At 39.2% G+C, this 17,162-nt stretch overlaps 1 protein-coding gene across 1 annotated transcript in view; it reads right to left on the reverse strand.

The window, feature by feature from the left end:
- The window catches only part of TXNDC16 (thioredoxin domain containing 16), a 53,602-nt gene that overhangs the window by 9,640 nt on the left and 26,800 nt on the right, over positions 1–17,162 (reverse strand). Inside the window, exons 10-15 of the mRNA XM_070942882.1 lie at positions 16,976–17,036; positions 16,372–16,543; positions 14,138–14,284; positions 11,590–11,649; positions 4,048–4,216; positions 2,897–3,021 (exon numbers count right to left, since the gene is read on the reverse strand). Of these exons, the coding sequence (XP_070798983.1) occupies positions 2,897–3,021; positions 4,048–4,216; positions 11,590–11,649; positions 14,138–14,284; positions 16,372–16,543; positions 16,976–17,036 (734 nt within the window). The remainder of the gene's footprint in view (positions 1–2,896; positions 3,022–4,047; positions 4,217–11,589; positions 11,650–14,137; positions 14,285–16,371; positions 16,544–16,975; positions 17,037–17,162) is intronic.

The raw sequence follows: 17,162 nt of genomic DNA on the forward strand, positions 1-17,162 counted from the left end.
GCTCTTGGCTTTTCCTATAAAAGAAAAGGATTAGAATAGAGCTGGAAGGGACCTTGGGGGTGTTTAGTCCAACCCTCTGCTCAAGCAGGAGACTCTAAACCAGGGCTGTCAAATTCGCCGGTTGCATCATGCACTGGTCACGCCCACGCCCGGTTTAGCGAAGGGGAAAAGCCGTGATACATCACATGACGATGCGAAGTTGATACTCCTGCCCTAAACCATTTCAGACAAGTGGCTGAATATAATTTCCCAAATTATCCGATCTATCCTATTATCATTATTCAGTGTGAATTTCTTCTTAAAAAGTGAACAAAACCTTATAGAACCATTGCTCCAAACTGTTCCACAGAAATGTAAGAAAGATTGAAGGGTAGGCAGTAGCTGTGGAACACTCATGCTTCTACCTTGTTTCCCCAAAAATAAGACCCAACCGGAAAATAAATCCTAGCACAATTTTTCAGGATGCTTGTGATATAAGCCCTACCCCCAAAATAAGCCCAAGTTAAGATTGTCAGCCAGATGGGTCCATTTAGCACCATATTGTCCCCAAAATAAGACCTAACAACAAAATAAGCCCTAATGTGTCTTTTGGAGCAAAAATTAATATAAGACCCGGTCTTATTTTGGGGGAAACACAGTATTGGAAAAGCATCATTTTGCTTGGACAACTGCTTACCTCAGGCCAATCTTGCATCTGAGGTTACCCAAGATGGGGGACAGAAAATAGGAAGCAAAGGAGATGCTCCTCCCCCTCAGCTGCCTCTGGAGTCACTTCGGCAGGAGATGGGATGCTTGCAAGGGCAGGTCTTTCTGACCTTTTGAGCCCTTATCAAACCTGTCTGAATGTGTCAGAGTCTGATTGCGAAGAGCAGTTTGGAGCAAGAGCCAGATTTCGTCAATAAAATGGATCAAGCAAACAATTGATAATAAAGGTCCTTCTGCCAGATTGTGGACTGTAAAAATGCTAGTCATGATAGATTTTCCTGTGCTAAATGAAGAGACTGGCCTGACATGTAATAACAGTGCCTGATGCTCAGAAAATAGCCCTTTGTATTAAATCAATCAGTCCATCAGTTTAACATTTGGCTTTGGGCTTTTTGACACACTCTAGATCTTTCTGTTTACCAATCTCTGAGTCTTGAACAACTGTTCAACAACTATTTATCAGTTTTCTATCTTCTTTCTTTGCGTCACCCTTAATAACATAAAAAATATAGTACAATTTTGAAGTTCATTATCAAAAGTGATGAAAACAAATTGTTGGTAATTATCTGACAATCTCAACTCAATTTCCTGCAGAAGCTGATTTGTTTATCTCCGTATAAAAGTCAGGGTTTCACTCAGCAATCAATTCAACAGGCAACAGAATCTAGAGCCAAGTACAGATATGCTGCTGCCCCCTATTGGCCTAAACAAACATGAACATTCAAAAAAACAGGAATATTAAAACACATAATGCTTCTTCAGTTCTTGGATGTGGCTCAAAGGAACCTTCCAAAGTTACTGATAAATTGTAATTTTAGTCTGACAGAATGGGAAAAGTATAAAATACTTTGGGAATAATAATTTTAGTTTAGCTTAGTTCCGTGATGGCAAACCTATGGCACGCGTGCCACACCTGGCACATGGAGCCCTCTTGGCGGGCACACAAGCCATCGCCCAGCTCACCTCCACTGTGCATGCGCACGCACGTGCCTCCCGCCAGCCAGCTGATTTTCCTGCCGGCCAGCAGAGAACTGGTTGTTAAAATGTTTAATGTGCAACGGGTAGGGGAGCATAGGGGGCGGATGCATATATGCGCAGGGGGGTGCACATTGCATTATGGGTGACGGCACATGAATGCACACGCGCATTCACACTTTTGGCACATGAAGAACAAAGGTTAGCCATCACTGGCTTAGTTTAATTAAATCCAATCTAAATTAGCCATTTTCTGGCCCCACCTATTTCCAAATACTGGGAGTTGCCGTTTCAATGCTTCTTATGGGACCAGATTGGAGAAGTTGAAGGAATGTTTTAGAGGTAGTCCTCAGGTTACAGCAAACTATTCAAAGTTATAACTGAGCTGAATGAGGGGATAGATCCTCAGAGTTCCGGCCATTGTGGTGTCATAGGATCGTGATTTCTGAACATTCCCTGCTGGCTTTCCCTAAGCAAAATCAATGGAAAAGTCAATAGGTGGTCAGAGGTTGGGATCACATGAAATCCTCACTTTCATGTGAGGATTGTCCTCATTTAATAACTACAATGGCGACTGTCAGAATTGTTGTTGTTAAAGCAGCCTGGTCGCATGACATCCCTTTTTGCAACTGCATTGCTCAACGATAGAATTTCCTGTCCCACTTCTTGTCACAACCCAAGGACTACCTGTACTCAACCTGTATACTAAGAAGTAACAGGAAAAAAACCCAAGAAAATAAGAAGTGGAGCATGAGCAATTTCAGGTGTTCCTGGTCAAAGAACATCTGGTACCTGCCCCCCAATCCTTTCTGAATTTTTCCAATATATCCCAAATAGCATCTGCATTTTGTGTTTGTGTATATAAGAGGAGAGATAAAGGGAGAAGTGTAATGCTTGTTTCTAACAAATAAAATTCTCTGAAGGGTGTTTACATACTTTCTAAATTCATTCTCGATTCTCTGGCCTCTTACCTCCCTAGGCAATCCAAATTCCAGTATTATAAGGGAGAAAAAAAATTCACTCCCCATCCGTGAATTTGGCTCCCAAAGTGAAGCAATAATCTTGTATAATATAGCCAGTGCCCTGTCTAGTGGGTTGTTGTGAAAGATCCCAGCATAAATTTTATTCTACAGTCACAAGGCATTGCATCGTATTATTACTTTCAGTAACATTGTGTTTTGCAATAATGTTTGAAATAACAAAGCAATGGATTTACCTTCACTCATGCTTGAGTCAAATATTCCCAGTACAGAAACCGTGCTGTGTGGTGAGGTTTTGTCACTTAAATATTCTTCTACTTCCTCAGGCGTCATCAATCTCACTGGGCAAGAATTTCTGCTTCTAAAGATGTAAATTGAAACCAGACTTCAGGCCGATTTACAAGGGACAGTTTTATTTTATTTTGCTTTCACAGAATTATGTTTCCTAGGTGCAGGACAACTCCATTCCCTGCATCTCCCACGTCTTCAGCATTTTTCCAAAACAATTTCAGAGTGTCATGGAGAAATGTATGAATGCACATCTTGTTCTTTCATCTAATCTGAATGGCACATGTAAACTTTTTATGTTTGCTTCAGCTTCAGCTGTGAAATGCAGAGGTAAAGCTACCTCAGATTCAGGCTTTCTGAATTCTTCTTACTGAAAGCCCACATAACGTTAAGGTGAGAAGTTTCGGTCAAGGAGATTCAGGTTTGACTTTCCACTTAAACATAAAGCTCTCTCGGTGGCATTGGGCCTACATTATTGTTAAATCTACCTCCTCACATGATTGTTATTATGTGGGTACAATTTAGGGGTCTACCTTGAAGTCTTGGGAAAAAGTGTGAGATACAAATGTAAGAAAGAACCAACCACCCCAAAAAATGCAACAGTTTGAATTTCATATTTCTCAACTACTTCCCAGCCAGTTCTTCCCTCAAGGCAGGGGTGAAATGCTACCGGTTCGCTCTGGTTCAGGCAAACCGGTAGTGACAAAAACTACTGGTTCAGGTGAACCAGTAGTAAAAAAATGCTTTAAAAAGTTAAAAAAAAAAAGGTTCCGACGATCACATACTTTTTTAAAGCATTTTTTTACTACCGGTTCGGGCGAATAGGTAATAAAAAATGCTTTAAAAAGTTAAAAAAAAAAGTTGGCCACGCCCACCCAGTCACATGACCCACCACCACCAAGCCACGCCCACCAAACCGGTAGCAAAAAATTTTGCATTTCACCACATCCTTTTAATTTCTTCCCAGGTTTTGTCTATTCCATGATTTTGCTTATATAATCTGGAGATAATGAGAGTTTAAGTCCAAAGACATCCAGAGGACACCAGAATACACAAAGTTTGCCCTAAAGTGGCTCTTAACCAGCAACATAGTACTTACAATTCAATGAACTTCATCATCTCTTTGGTCTCCCACATCCCAGAGTAAGCCAGCCATGCCCCCTCTTTTGTATACATCTTCATGATAGGAAATTGGGTGACATTTTCCTGCAAGCAAAGGTGTGGCCAATCCCAGCAGTTTACCCTTGCAAGTGAAATCTCAGGAGTCCCTACAGAAAATGTGTGGAAGAAACAACAAAAGGGCAGTGATACAAATGTTTCTGGCTCTTTCTGTAAGATTCATGAAACTTTTTAAAAAAAATCTTAGAATCTACTCCATCAACTACTTTTGTTCTATGAAGAACCGCTCTAGTTTTTATTCATTGATTCTTCAACTGATTTTCTGATACATCAAAAATAAGAATCAAGACATATTGGTTGGAATATCACAGGAATTTTGCTGAACCAGATCAAAGACCATCCATGAGAAAGGTATGAAGACAGTGGCTCTTTCCTGCTGTTACTCTTCAATAAGTGTTTCATGTGCTATAACTAAACCTGGAGGATCATACAGTCAGTAGAATTTTGGTTCACTGCCACGAGTACTGGTACCAAATTCCACATATTGTTACGTATTATTACGTATTGTAAAGTACTTTAGTTTACTCCCACCATAATGAAAATCTTGGACAGATTCAGTAGGATTTCTGTCTCTTTTTTAAGAAAATCCACCTTTGATCCCTGTGATCCCATTACAAGCTGCTTTTAATAATTGGAGGATTAAATGTTCAGAATTAAATTTCACATGACGTAAAAAGAATACATTGTCCTCAGGAAACACATTCTCAACACCCTTTGAATAGACAGGTTAATTTTATGTTTCTTTCTGCCTCTGAAGTAAAAAGTTAAGTGAAAAAGCAAAATATAGCAATTAGCAAACAAAACAGGAACAAGTACATCAACAGCTTGATCAAACAAAGAGTTTCTAAAAAAAAACAAGTTTTATCCTTCATTTAAAATTAAAACTAGAAAATTATCATCCAAATATTTATGGCAGTGGTCAGGGGTTGGAAGGCCAAAAGGTTTAAATAAACCAATTCTAAGATAGATGTGATGTTTTTAATCAGTTCTAAAAAGGGCAGCATTAAAATTTAAGACTGCCTAAAAGCTACTGATCTTCTGGAGCACCACAGGCAATCATCTGTTAAATGCAGTCCCATCTTCATCTTAAATTCTACTTCATATGGGCCAAAATCATGCTGCCCAATTTTATTATTTGGCCACAGGGTTTCAGCACCTTAATCTGCATGTACCAGAGAATTGTGAATGGGTGCTGGAGGGTTTTTGTATATGCTTCTCTATTTCTCAATTATAAGCAGACAACAAGAGTTAGACCAATGGTGAAATCCATTTTTTTTTACTACTGGTTCTGTGGGTGTGGCTTGGTGGCCGTGGTGTGGCTTGGTGGGCGTGGCAGGGGAAGGATACTGCAAAATCTCCATTCCCACCCCAGTTCCAGGGGAAGGATATGCAAAGTCCCCATTCCCTCCCCACTCCTGGGGAAGGATACTGCAAAATCTCCATTCCCACCCCATTCTGGGGCCAGCCAGATGTGGTATTTGCCGGTTGTCCAAACTACTCAAAATTTCTGCTGCCGGTTCTTTGAACTGCTCAAAATTTCTGCTACCAGTTTTCCAGAACCTGTCAGAACCTGCTGGATTTCACCCCTGAGTTAGACCCATAGTGCCTACAGAAGCAACATCATCTTTAATACCTGTGATAACATCCCCAAAATAAAGAAAAATAAATAAACTTTTTGAAATGGTTAAGATCCCAGAAGGTGGACAACTCTCTAATTGAAATATTGAGTCTCTGGAAAGAGTGCAGAGAAGAGTGAAAAGGGTTGGAGGCTAAAACGTACGAAGAATGTGTAGGAAGAAATATCCTTCTGGGTTCAGCTCCAAGTGGGGAAAAAGACACTGGAAACATGGAGACTGCTTGGAAAGTTGGTTTAATGGTGGACAGGATCACATGGTTTGAGTTCCTGAACAGAAAAGGGCCGAGACGCAGTGAGTCCCCGGGTTTATGCCCTCTCTGGCTTTGAACTTCCTGGGGCCCAGAAAGAGTATCCTGATTGGTTGTCAGGCTCGCAGGGGGTGGGGGTCTTAGCTAGCCTTGCTGGCTGATGTAATCTTCCCAGGTGCCATGTGGTGAGTTTCTGTTGCTAGATGGGTCCTATTGTGTTAGTTTCTGTTGCTAGATGGGTCCTATTGTGTTGCAGATGATGATCCATTGACAAAGATTGAGTTTCTGCCTCTGGCCCATTGACAAAGGGTGGGGGGCAGGAAGATGGGAGCTGTTTCGTCTTTAAAACATGCTTCTCCATTTCTCATCCAGGGAAACATAATATTCTGCCTTTTTAATATTTCCCAAAATATTTCATTCTTCTAGGAAAGGGGTGGGTGCTAACTTCCTACAAACAGTTACAGGAATTGGGTATGTCTGGCCTAGTGAAAAGAAGGACTAGGGGAGACATGATAGTAGTGTTCCAATATTTGAAGGGCTCCTACAAAGACAAGGAGATCAAACTATTTTCCAAAGGACCGAAAGGCAAGACAAGAAACAATGGTTGGAAACTAACCAAGGAGAGAAGCAACCTAGAACTAAGGAGAAATTTTCTAACGGTGAGAGCAATCAATCAATGGAACAGCTGGCCTTCAGAAGTTGTGGGTGCTCTATCACTGAAGGCTTTCAAAAAGACACTGGACAACCATTTGTCTGAAATGATATAGAGCCTCCTGCTCGAATAGGGGGTTGGACTAGGAGACTTCCAAGGTCCTTTTCAACTCTATTGTTCTACGTTTTATGTTCTCATGAGATTTTGCTGTGCTTGCATGAGATCATGAGGTATTTTTCAGGCATTTTTTCACAAGACCCCATGGATTTTGGGAAATAATTACAGAAATTTCTTGGTGACTTCAAAAGTGACTGACTGACTGATTTGGTATGCTGGACAATCATTTGAAATCAAGTAATGGCAACTGGGAAACAAAGACTGACAGCCTTTGGTAGAAAAGAAATAATTGCAACTGCATAGGAATTTAGGAAGTATATTCTGCCAAAGGCAATTCTTTATTGTTTTAGGTATTGATTTGTTCCAAGGCTTAGCCCAAGAATTAACAACAGAGTCTAGGACTATCCACTGAGTAAATTTAAAAGAACAACCTTTTTAAAAATGCCACTCTTTGAATCAATAGTCAAGCCTACTGGAAAGTTGACTTACATTATTATAAATCACTCAGCAGTAGCATGGCTGTTTTTCCAGCCTGGCCAAAAGTATTTAATGCCAGGAAAAGGGAGTCATTATAAATCAATGTAAAATACTGGAATAAACATACACACAGAGAGAGAGAGACATATGCCTTAACATTTAAAACAAGGCAGATCAATCTCTTAAGTGGCTTAAATTAAAGTATATTAGATTTTGATGCATTTGTAAAAGTGCCTCTTGGCATTTGCCAGATACTTAGCAACCAACCTAGTAGACCAAAGTTGTACTTCAGATTATCTTCCTAAACAAAAGCGTCACCTAAATATTGGCCATTCTGTGTTTGTTTGTAAGTAAGTGGGTGCTTTATTATTTCTTCTCTTTTAGATTCATGGATACCTTAAAAGAGACCAAGCCTCCTACCAACCCCACCACCATCATTCCCTGCTGCAGCTGCATTCAAAAGTAAAGTTGGTCAGCTGAGTGCAACAGATCACACATCTGTTTATTGTGTCCAGCTTTTTAAGGGGATGAGTTGGCAGGGTGTTTGTATGCAGCTGGTTTACTTGCTGCTTCTCTGCCTATTGTCAAACAGTAGGTATGCAGGACATACTCTCAGCTGTGCATTATAATTCCATTTAATGACGTCAAAGTCTGCCGGGAAAAAGTAGACGGGAGTTCTGAGAAGTAAATAATATAAACACACTCGTTTAGAAAATGACCCGCTATTGTTTAACAAATCCAAAGGGAAGTCATTCCTGAAGACTAAACCATCTTTGATATTCCATCAAGATATCTTTGACTGTGACTGCCAACCTATTTCTAAACAGCCATTTTTTAAAAATTTTATGTATAAAATACACAAAATTTAAAAAAATAGGAATAAGTATAACCGGAAATATTTCACAATATTTCTGTCTGCTAAAAAAAGGTGCCACCTCTATTATTTTTTTCAATTTTTTCCAGACTTCTACATTCAACATTAGCAAGTGATGGTGTTCTCTCAAAGCATTGGAAGGACGTCAAACTGAGAAAGACAGAAATGTGACAGGTTTTTCTTTATGGGAGGCTTTCAAGTAAAAGTTGGACAAATATTTCTTTGGGATTCTAGAGCTCTATCAGCTTTTCCCTTTCTGCCACTAGGCATCATCAGCTTTCCTACTTACCAAGATTAACTTTACGGCCAGTTGTGGAATTCAAATTTTTTTACTACCGGTTCTGTGGATATGGCTTGGTGGGTGTGGCAGGGGAAGGATACTGCAAAATCTCCATTCCTTCCTCAATCCAGGGGAAGGATACTGCAAAATCTCCATTCCCTCCCCAATCCAGAGGAAGGATACTGCAAAATCTCCATTCCCTCCCCACTCCAGGGGAAGGATACTGCAAAATCTTCATTCCCTCCCCACTCCAGGGGAGGGATACTGCAAAATCTCCATTTCCTTCCCACTCCAGGGGAAGGATACTGCAAAATCTCCATTCCCTCCCCACTCCAGGGGAAGGATACTGCAAAATCTCCATTCCCTCCCCACTCCAGGGGAAGGATACTGCAAAATCTCCATTCCCTCCCCAATCCAGAGGAAGGATACTGCAAAATCTCCATTCCCTCCCCACTCCAGGATACTGCAAAATCTCCATTCCCTCCCCACTCCAGGGGAAGGATACTGCAAAATGCCCATTCCCTCCCCACTCCTGGGAGAAGGATATTGCAAAATCCCCATTCCCACCCCACTCTGGGGCTAGCCAGAGGTGGTATTTGCCTACTCAAACTACTCAAAATTTCCGTTACTGGTTCTCCAGAACCTGTCAGAACCTGCTGAATTTGACTTCCGGTGGCTCCATGAACGCTGAATGGATGCTCCTGTAGGAGCTCCAGCCCCGCGATCTGTATAGCAGCTAGAACAGTGAAAACCAGCTGTCTAGCGGCTAAAAAATCTCCCCCTGGGAAAAAGGGGGAGAGAAGAGCAGAAGGGTCTGGGTAGAGCTCCCCTAGACCCCCAGGTTTTTTTCTTTTTAAGCCTGGGGTTTGCAGGGTGAGAGCTCCCTGAAAGCCCTTCGTTAGCTCCGGATCCGGGGTGAGTCTGCCTTTTGCAGACCGAGGCATAGCGACCACACCAGCAATGCAATTTTAAGTTTTACAAGACATCATGACTTTGGATGCTGGCAGAGCAAAATCAGGAGAACGACAAAAAGCAAGTATTGAGCTTTAACTCCGTTTAAAAAAAGGGGGAAATGGCGCTTGAGGGCGTGGAAACGAAACTTACCAGTGAAAGTGCTTTAATGTTTGCAACATTGTTAACAACTACCAGATTACACATTAAGAAAAAGATTTAAAGTGGAAGTGGAAAGCAAAAGACTATGGAATTGATTTCAACTAATTTACATTTTTAAACTGTGTGAATAATTGGACTTTGAAAAAAAGAAAATGGCTGGTACCTTTGAAAGTGCTGAAGGACTATCATTACAACACCAGCAAATACACAAGTAAGAGTTTTAATACATGAAATTTTTGAGTCACAAACCACAGCTTTACTGGAAAGTCTTAAAAGATTTTTTTGATGAAAGGTCTCGGGAAGAGGAAACTGTTTTGACTCAAAACATGGAGACAAAGGAGAATATAGTATCATTTCAAGGCTTGTTAGACAGTAGTGAGCTGTTGGAAGAAGATGGGGCAGAAATCCAGTTTAATGTGATTTTGGATAAAAAGGATGCTTTTCAGACCAAGAGGGGAAAGCAAAGGAATCTGGAAGAGTTTAATCAGCAGGACTTGAGAGAGATTTATGGGGGTTTCAAATTAAATGAAAACTTTAAGAAGACAAAAACTTTCAAAGAGACATCAACCTCAAATCCAAATTTTAAAATTCTCGAAAATAAAAGCAGGAGGAGGAGCAATGCTGAAGAAGAAAGAATTATCAAAGAAAAAGAACTGGAAAAAATACAGAAAGAAGGGAAGAACTGAAGATTAATCTTTTTTGGGGAGGATTTTGGCAATAGGTTGATACGCTTAATTAAATTTGTATTTTTAAAGTTTATTCTAAGATAATAATAATATAAAGGAAGTGTGTTATTACAATTGGTTTTGGACATAAAAATGATAGCTTTTTAAGAGTTATCAAGGGAAAAATGATAGCTTTTTAAGAGTTATCGAGGTATTAAAATGGCTAATTAAAAATTTGAGGGATACCTTTCTGAAGGGCTTGAAATTTATATTTTGAAAAATGACTTAATGTCTTATTGATGTATTAAGAGATTTTTAAAATGTTTAATATAAGATTATAGTATTTTAAGAAGGTATATGAGATAAAATGTTTAAAATTTTAAAATGTTTAATTTTATGAAGGATTAAAGAGGATAAATGTCTAATTTAGAATTTTATTAGGGAGCAATGTTGATTGAGGAAGAAGGACTGGAAAAAATATAGAAATGGTTAATTAAAAATTTAAGGGATAGTTTCCTGAAGGTTTTGAAATTTTTATTTTGAGAAATGAATTAAGAAGGTCTTATTGATGCATTAAGAGGTTTTTAAAATGTTTAATATAAGATTATACTATTTTAAAAGGTATAGGTGATAAAATGTTTAAAGTTTTAAAATGTTTAATTTAGAATTTTTAATGCTGAATAGTTAGAAATGGATAATTGGTTTATGAAGGACTAAAGAGGATAAATGTTTAATTTAGAATCTTATTAGGGAGCAAGGTTGAAAAAGAAAGGTGTTTGAGGGATGAAAATGAAACTTATCAGTGTTTGTTAATGCTTGTAATATTGTTAAAGTTATTGGATTACATACCAAGAAAAAGGTTTTTATATTCAGGAAGAAAGAATTTAACCCAATTGATTTTGAGAATCTACAAAAGGAAGGTTGATGAATTTGCAAAAGGGGAGTTAAAGAGTGTGAGGGAGTTTTAAACTTTGTAGTAGGTTAGTATATTTTAGCTTTTGCTTGTTAAATGTTATATCCTGTTTTTGCTCTGGGAAGTCGGGGGGTGGGGGTGGGGAGGGGGGAGGGTTGGGTTGGGATAAAATTGTTGAATAGATAAAGGTACAAATATAAAAGTAAATGTGGGGGAAATGTTACAACAAATGAAATGATAATATCAAGATATGATAAATATTGGAGGAGTAAGAGGAAAAAAGATGTATTCAGATGATACACTGATTGATTGATTATATATTGTATGTATGCTTGTTTATAAAATAAAAACTTTTCAATAAAAAAAAAGAACCTGCTTAATTTCACCCCTGCTTTACGCTGAATCAATCATTTGAAACAAAGACCTTGGATTAAATGAAATGTAAAGAAATAGACAACCCACAGCAACCCTACTAACTGAGCCATACCTTTCAACTGAGCAGCAACTTCAAGGAAAGACTGCATCACCACCAGAGAGACAGTTTCCCCTGTAATGAGAACAGGAAAAGTAACCTAGTATTTCAGATACCAAAACTCAAGACATGAAGGAATACTAGTCCATATCAAAAAAAACCCTCAACTTTCTTCTGACAACATGTTTTATATAAGACAAAGTATCCAGGAATCCCAACAAATGCACAGATAAGGTGCTACCTGGTACAAATTCAAAGGTGATTTGATGGCTGTACCGAAAAGATTTGAACTGGTTGCCAATAGTTATTGGGCACAATTTAAGGTATTAGTATTAATCCCTAAAACCTTAAATAGCTAATGGACAAACTATATAGCTCTAAACCTCAAACGCCTAGATTGATGGACCCAATTGGGTTCCATAAGGGGTTTGGGATTTTCCCTGAAGATCTGGTGGGCAATTCAACGAAGGTCTTAGCCACTGGCTGGAATGGGCAGATGGGTGAGACTTTGGACTGATAACTTTTATCTGGCTTCTCCATGTGCACAGATCTCAAGTTGCACCTTGGTTCTCCAAAAGAACTCTGAGGGATGAAGCATTAGGTGACAGTGAGTTCTAGTCCTGCCTCAGGCATGAAAGCCAGCTGGATGACTTTGGGCCATTCTCTCTCAGTCCAACTAATCTCATAGGGTTGTTGTTGTTGCAGGAAAAATAGGAAGAGGGAGGAGTAGCAGTTATGTTGGTGGCCGTGAGTTATTTATGATGATAATAAAGGTGGGAAATGAATGAATGAATGAATTATACAATATAGTACAGTATATCTCACAAAACTAAAAGGGGAGGAAGGGGAAAGACATTCAGACTTGCAAGACTCTTGTTACTATAACCTTTTATAAAAGTGGCTTTAGCATGTATAGCTTTGATTTTCTATTCTGGTTTACCTCAGAGGACTAACAGATACCATCAATCACATTATTCTTCTGGAGTGGCCATTTTTTGGTGGTTCTCTTCCATTTCTCTACTTTGATATATCAAAGAGGACCTTTTCCTGATGGTTACCAAGCTACTGTATGAAATTAACTCTCTCAGGATATGCATTTGGTTCTTGTCTTTTCCATGTTCAGAGAATATATTTTTGTCCAATTTTTATTTCTTAATTAATTTTAATATTATGTTATTGTTATTTGGTTTTTTAAACAAAAAACAGCTCTCTTTAAATAGTAAAACGGGATATATTTTAATGAATGAACAGGCCCATCTTTGGCTTCTACTGTTTTGCCCTTAGAGAGTGAGGAGCCCAGCTAGTCAGAACAGAACATGCAAATAAACTAGAAGATTGCCCAACTGCCAGCACTCATAAGACTAGAACCGCAGCAAAGAGCTCATAAAAACGTATTTTTGTGGAATGAGGCAGGACGGATGGAAGGATATGTAACCCAAGAGCAATGCCGGGAGTTAGGGCCAATACACTTGTATTTTATCTATTTTATAACACTTTTGGGATTCTTTTGGACTGAAAGGCAGGATCAGCCTCAAGTAAACAAGGGCCCTGCTGGATCCTAATAAAGTTCCAATAAACCCAGCATCCTGTTTCCCTGAAATTATCCACATATGTTTCTATAAAGCCTTTCCTCTTATTGTACCACAGGACATAGTCTTTAGAGATAACTGCCAATGAACATAAAGGTTTCATAACCAATTTATATTCTGCAGATTACTGTTCTTCATTTAAACATTTCCAAATATTTTATTATTGTTATTTATTTGACAGGTTTATATCCCGTCTTCATCCAAGAGCTGAACACAGCATTCATAGCACTTCCAAGTTTTCCAACAGGCAACTCTTCATGGTAGATGGGCTCAAAGACAGTGACTGACGCAGGGTCACCAGGTAAACTCCCCTATCCAAAGGTAGATGTGAAACTGGGTTTCCCCAATTGTAGTCCAATCCATTCTATTTTGATTCTCCTCTTTTGGCAGTGAAATCCTGCTCTTACTTGGGCTTTCTGCCAGAGGTTTCCAGCATGATTATGAAGAACTGTGTCATGCCCAAGCCCAAAGATGACCCAATGAAACCAGTAGGGTCCAATCCTTTATTTGCTCATACCTAGCAGACAGAATCTTGCCAAACTAAAGCCATAACTTTCTAACCTACTAGGTATAGCCTGAGAGATTCTAGGGTATGGCTACCATGCATCTCTTCCTCTTCCCCCCCTCACAGCTCAGGACTGTACATTATCTTGATCTGGGCGTTTCTCTGATAAAATTTACTGCTTCGTCCCTGAAAAAGCTCTTGTGTTGCCAAAACTCTTCTCCACTCATTTTCCTGGTACACATTCCATCACAAACAGCCTCACCTATCATATTTGTATGACCGCCCATCTCACAAGAGCATGACTCTGGGCAATGTACATCAATGTGCTTCAATAATGCCACAACAGCCACAACTTTGCAATCAAAAGCGAGCAAACTAAACACTTAAAAAAGTTTAAATTCTAAAGAGCACTACAGCAAACAGAAGACACCAAAACCCACTGTACAACCCCTTGCAAAATCTGACTTACAGCTGGCATAGAAGAGCACTGCTGTGTGGTTGGTCTCTGCCAGAATTGAGAGGAAGGATTCTTCTGTCAGGGTATGGATGTCTTCCAGGGGGAGTTCACGCTTCCGATCTCTGACAACAGATTCCACCACCTCATCATCCTGAATTTCTGCAAAGCAGATGCACATTCCAATTTGTAAGAGGGACAAGGGGCAGAGAAAAGGTACTCGTATTATGCATTGGACTGAATACACTCTGAGGAAAAATGATGGAAAAAATTAAAAATGAGACTGTTTTCTTGGCAACCATCACTAGCTTCAGGTTTTGTAGGTTTCTTAGCATGAATCACAATGGATCTCCACCCAAACAGACCTGCCTCTTGTTCCTCACCATCACCATCACTGCCTCTTACTAGTGGCCATCCTCCTAAGGAAGAGTAGTATAGGAGATGACCAGTCTGAGGGAAGGGTCAAATGAATCATCAGTCATGAGCCCCTTCATGCCCACAGGAAATCCAGCCCACCATGAATTCCTTATTTACCGCTAAATTGCTTTAACTGCTAGTAATTCAGATTCTTGTATGAGCTTAAGCTTACAATAAATCTTTATACGCAATTGAACTGCATGGATCTCCTGATTTCCCTGATGCTTGACAAGTAGGCCAAAAACCCACCCAAACTGTATGGTTTGGGCTTAGGAGGAAAAGGCAACACAAATGGCCAAGGCTGCTCCTTATCCTTGCTTCTGTCACCACTTGAGTGTTCAGTGAGGCCCACTGAAAAGGTCACAGGGACAAGAAGAAAGAAGAGCGATAGCTTTGGAGAACAGCAATGGGACACCTCTGAATTCTGGCAGTTAAACAATGCCAATCTCTGACTTCTATCCTTTGGTTGGCCAAGGTGAAAGGAGGCCGCTGGACTAAGATGGTGCATAAGAGCACCAGCGTGCCTACTGTCCCTGTCCTAATGTTCCCTTTAATTGTATTCATTTTATGTATTCAATTCATGCTTATACCTATATATAGTATCTAATATGTACTCGACAAAATAAATAAATAAAATAAATAAACTTTCATCAGCAAAATGAGAAGCAAAAGACTGCCCAGTAGGAAAGCTTCTTTAAGAATATACTAAAAGAAATGACATGGCTAAAGAATAGCCAAGAATTATTAAAAAGGAGGAATATCAGCTGAAGTTAAGAGATCATGAGATGATCGCCTTCCCTCTTGCTAAAGTTTTGGAAATCCAGTTAGGCTACTTAAAAGGGAGAACTGTAAAAAGAGCCCCCGAAATCTCTTGGAGTAAGTAGGCACATCTAATATATGATCTATCATGAGTACTCAAAAATAATCACTGCTTATCTGGGGAAAAGCTTGCCTAGACACAAAATGGTCCTATCATAAAATGTCCATTTTCAAGAAGGCAAACTGCTGAATCTGTTCCCTAATACCCACTTTCCCTGCAGGATACTATGAACGCATTGTAAAAAAAAAAGACATCTAGGCAGCAGTCACTTAACATGTTTATTTTCTAAGAACAGCTCTTAACACCTATGAGGAATCCCAAGGGAATTCTGGGGAATAAATGATTTGGAAATTGCTTTCCAACAAGGGCACTGCAAATGCTAGTGGCCTCTGATGCCAATATCGACCCTGGTTAGCTGTTAGCAACTAGCCAAGTTTGGTTATATGCTGCCCTCTAGCTGGACCAATATACAATAATATGTAGAAACAGTGTGACTGTAAAACAATTGTGCAAATAATTTGCTCATCTCTGGTGAATATGGAAACCCTGCAGGCTAGCAGGAAAGGATTTTTTTTGTGTCAAAATCAGCATTTGGGGCATGTTAGTTTAACTATCAGGTTATAGAAGGATGGCAATGAAATGTGTTACCAATAAAGGAGTGTGTTTGTAGCTCAGGGTTGAAATGAAGGGTTCCTGGTGCTCTCTGAGTTTGGCTGTTTTCTTGAAGATGTTTCAATACCCAAACTAGGTAGCATCATCAGTGCTAGCAGATGACAGCAGCTATCTGCAGATTATCTTTAATATGCAGATGATGTACCTACTTTGGGTAATGAAATATCTGCAAGAAAACAACCTTATCAGAGAGCACCAAGGACCCCTCAATGAAATGTATATCGAACAGGTTAGTGAATACAATAAGAATATTTTTTTACCATTCTTTTAATCGGAAAGCAAAGAAACAAATTGGTGAAAATGTAATAGGTCAAAGACACTTCTGAGGAATCTTAATTACCTTGTTCGTTGTTCTCATTCTCCACTCCCTCCTCTTCCTCTTCCTCTTCCTCTTCCTCTTCATAAACCTCTTCTGCCTTATTATCCAGACTAGGTTTGCTCTGCTCGCCATTCTTCACCAATGCTACGATTTCATCTGCATCTTTCAATGTGAGGTATTTAACAGGCATATCCTGCAGAGATGCAAATATGCAAAAATGTGGCCCAAAATAGGATGTATAGGACAGTCCAGATTTCAACTGGTAACTCAATTGTTCAACACACCACACACTCAGAAGGGTGCTGAAGTAAGGCATGGGAATTATTATAGCTCTTATAAACAAATGGGGTTTCTATTATTGAATATTGATCTTCAGATCAAATCTCCAACTCTCAGATGCATTTTGACTGACACTGTTAAAAGCTGTCTGGAAATATTCCAAGGTTATCATCACCAATAAAAAATACATTACTAGTATACACTCTATAACACAAAACAGCTAAAGCAGCAAATTTTATGTGCATAATTCTGGAAGTAAGCAGGAGCATTTCCTTTCCAGCAGACAAGCCTAGGATTGCAAAATAAATTAAAAAGTTAGTCCAAAATAACAACTATGACCACTTACCTCCTCAACTGTCTTGATAGCCACATTAAATCGGGAAGAAACATCCAGACCAACAGAATTCCTTTGAATATATAAGAGTGTAAGTTATGAATTACACTACAGAATTACATTTTTGTAACAGTTTCAGAGACATAAGTGAGAAATATTGTATCAGACTACAGGTTTGTGTTCAAGTTATTCAAAACTT

The sequence above is a fragment of the Pituophis catenifer genome, unplaced genomic scaffold, assembly GCF_029215685.1.
Source record: "Pituophis catenifer annectens isolate HBS135680 unplaced genomic scaffold, rPitCat1.0.hap2 SCAF_1, whole genome shotgun sequence".
Taxonomy (NCBI): Eukaryota; Metazoa; Chordata; class Lepidosauria; order Squamata; family Colubridae; genus Pituophis; species Pituophis catenifer.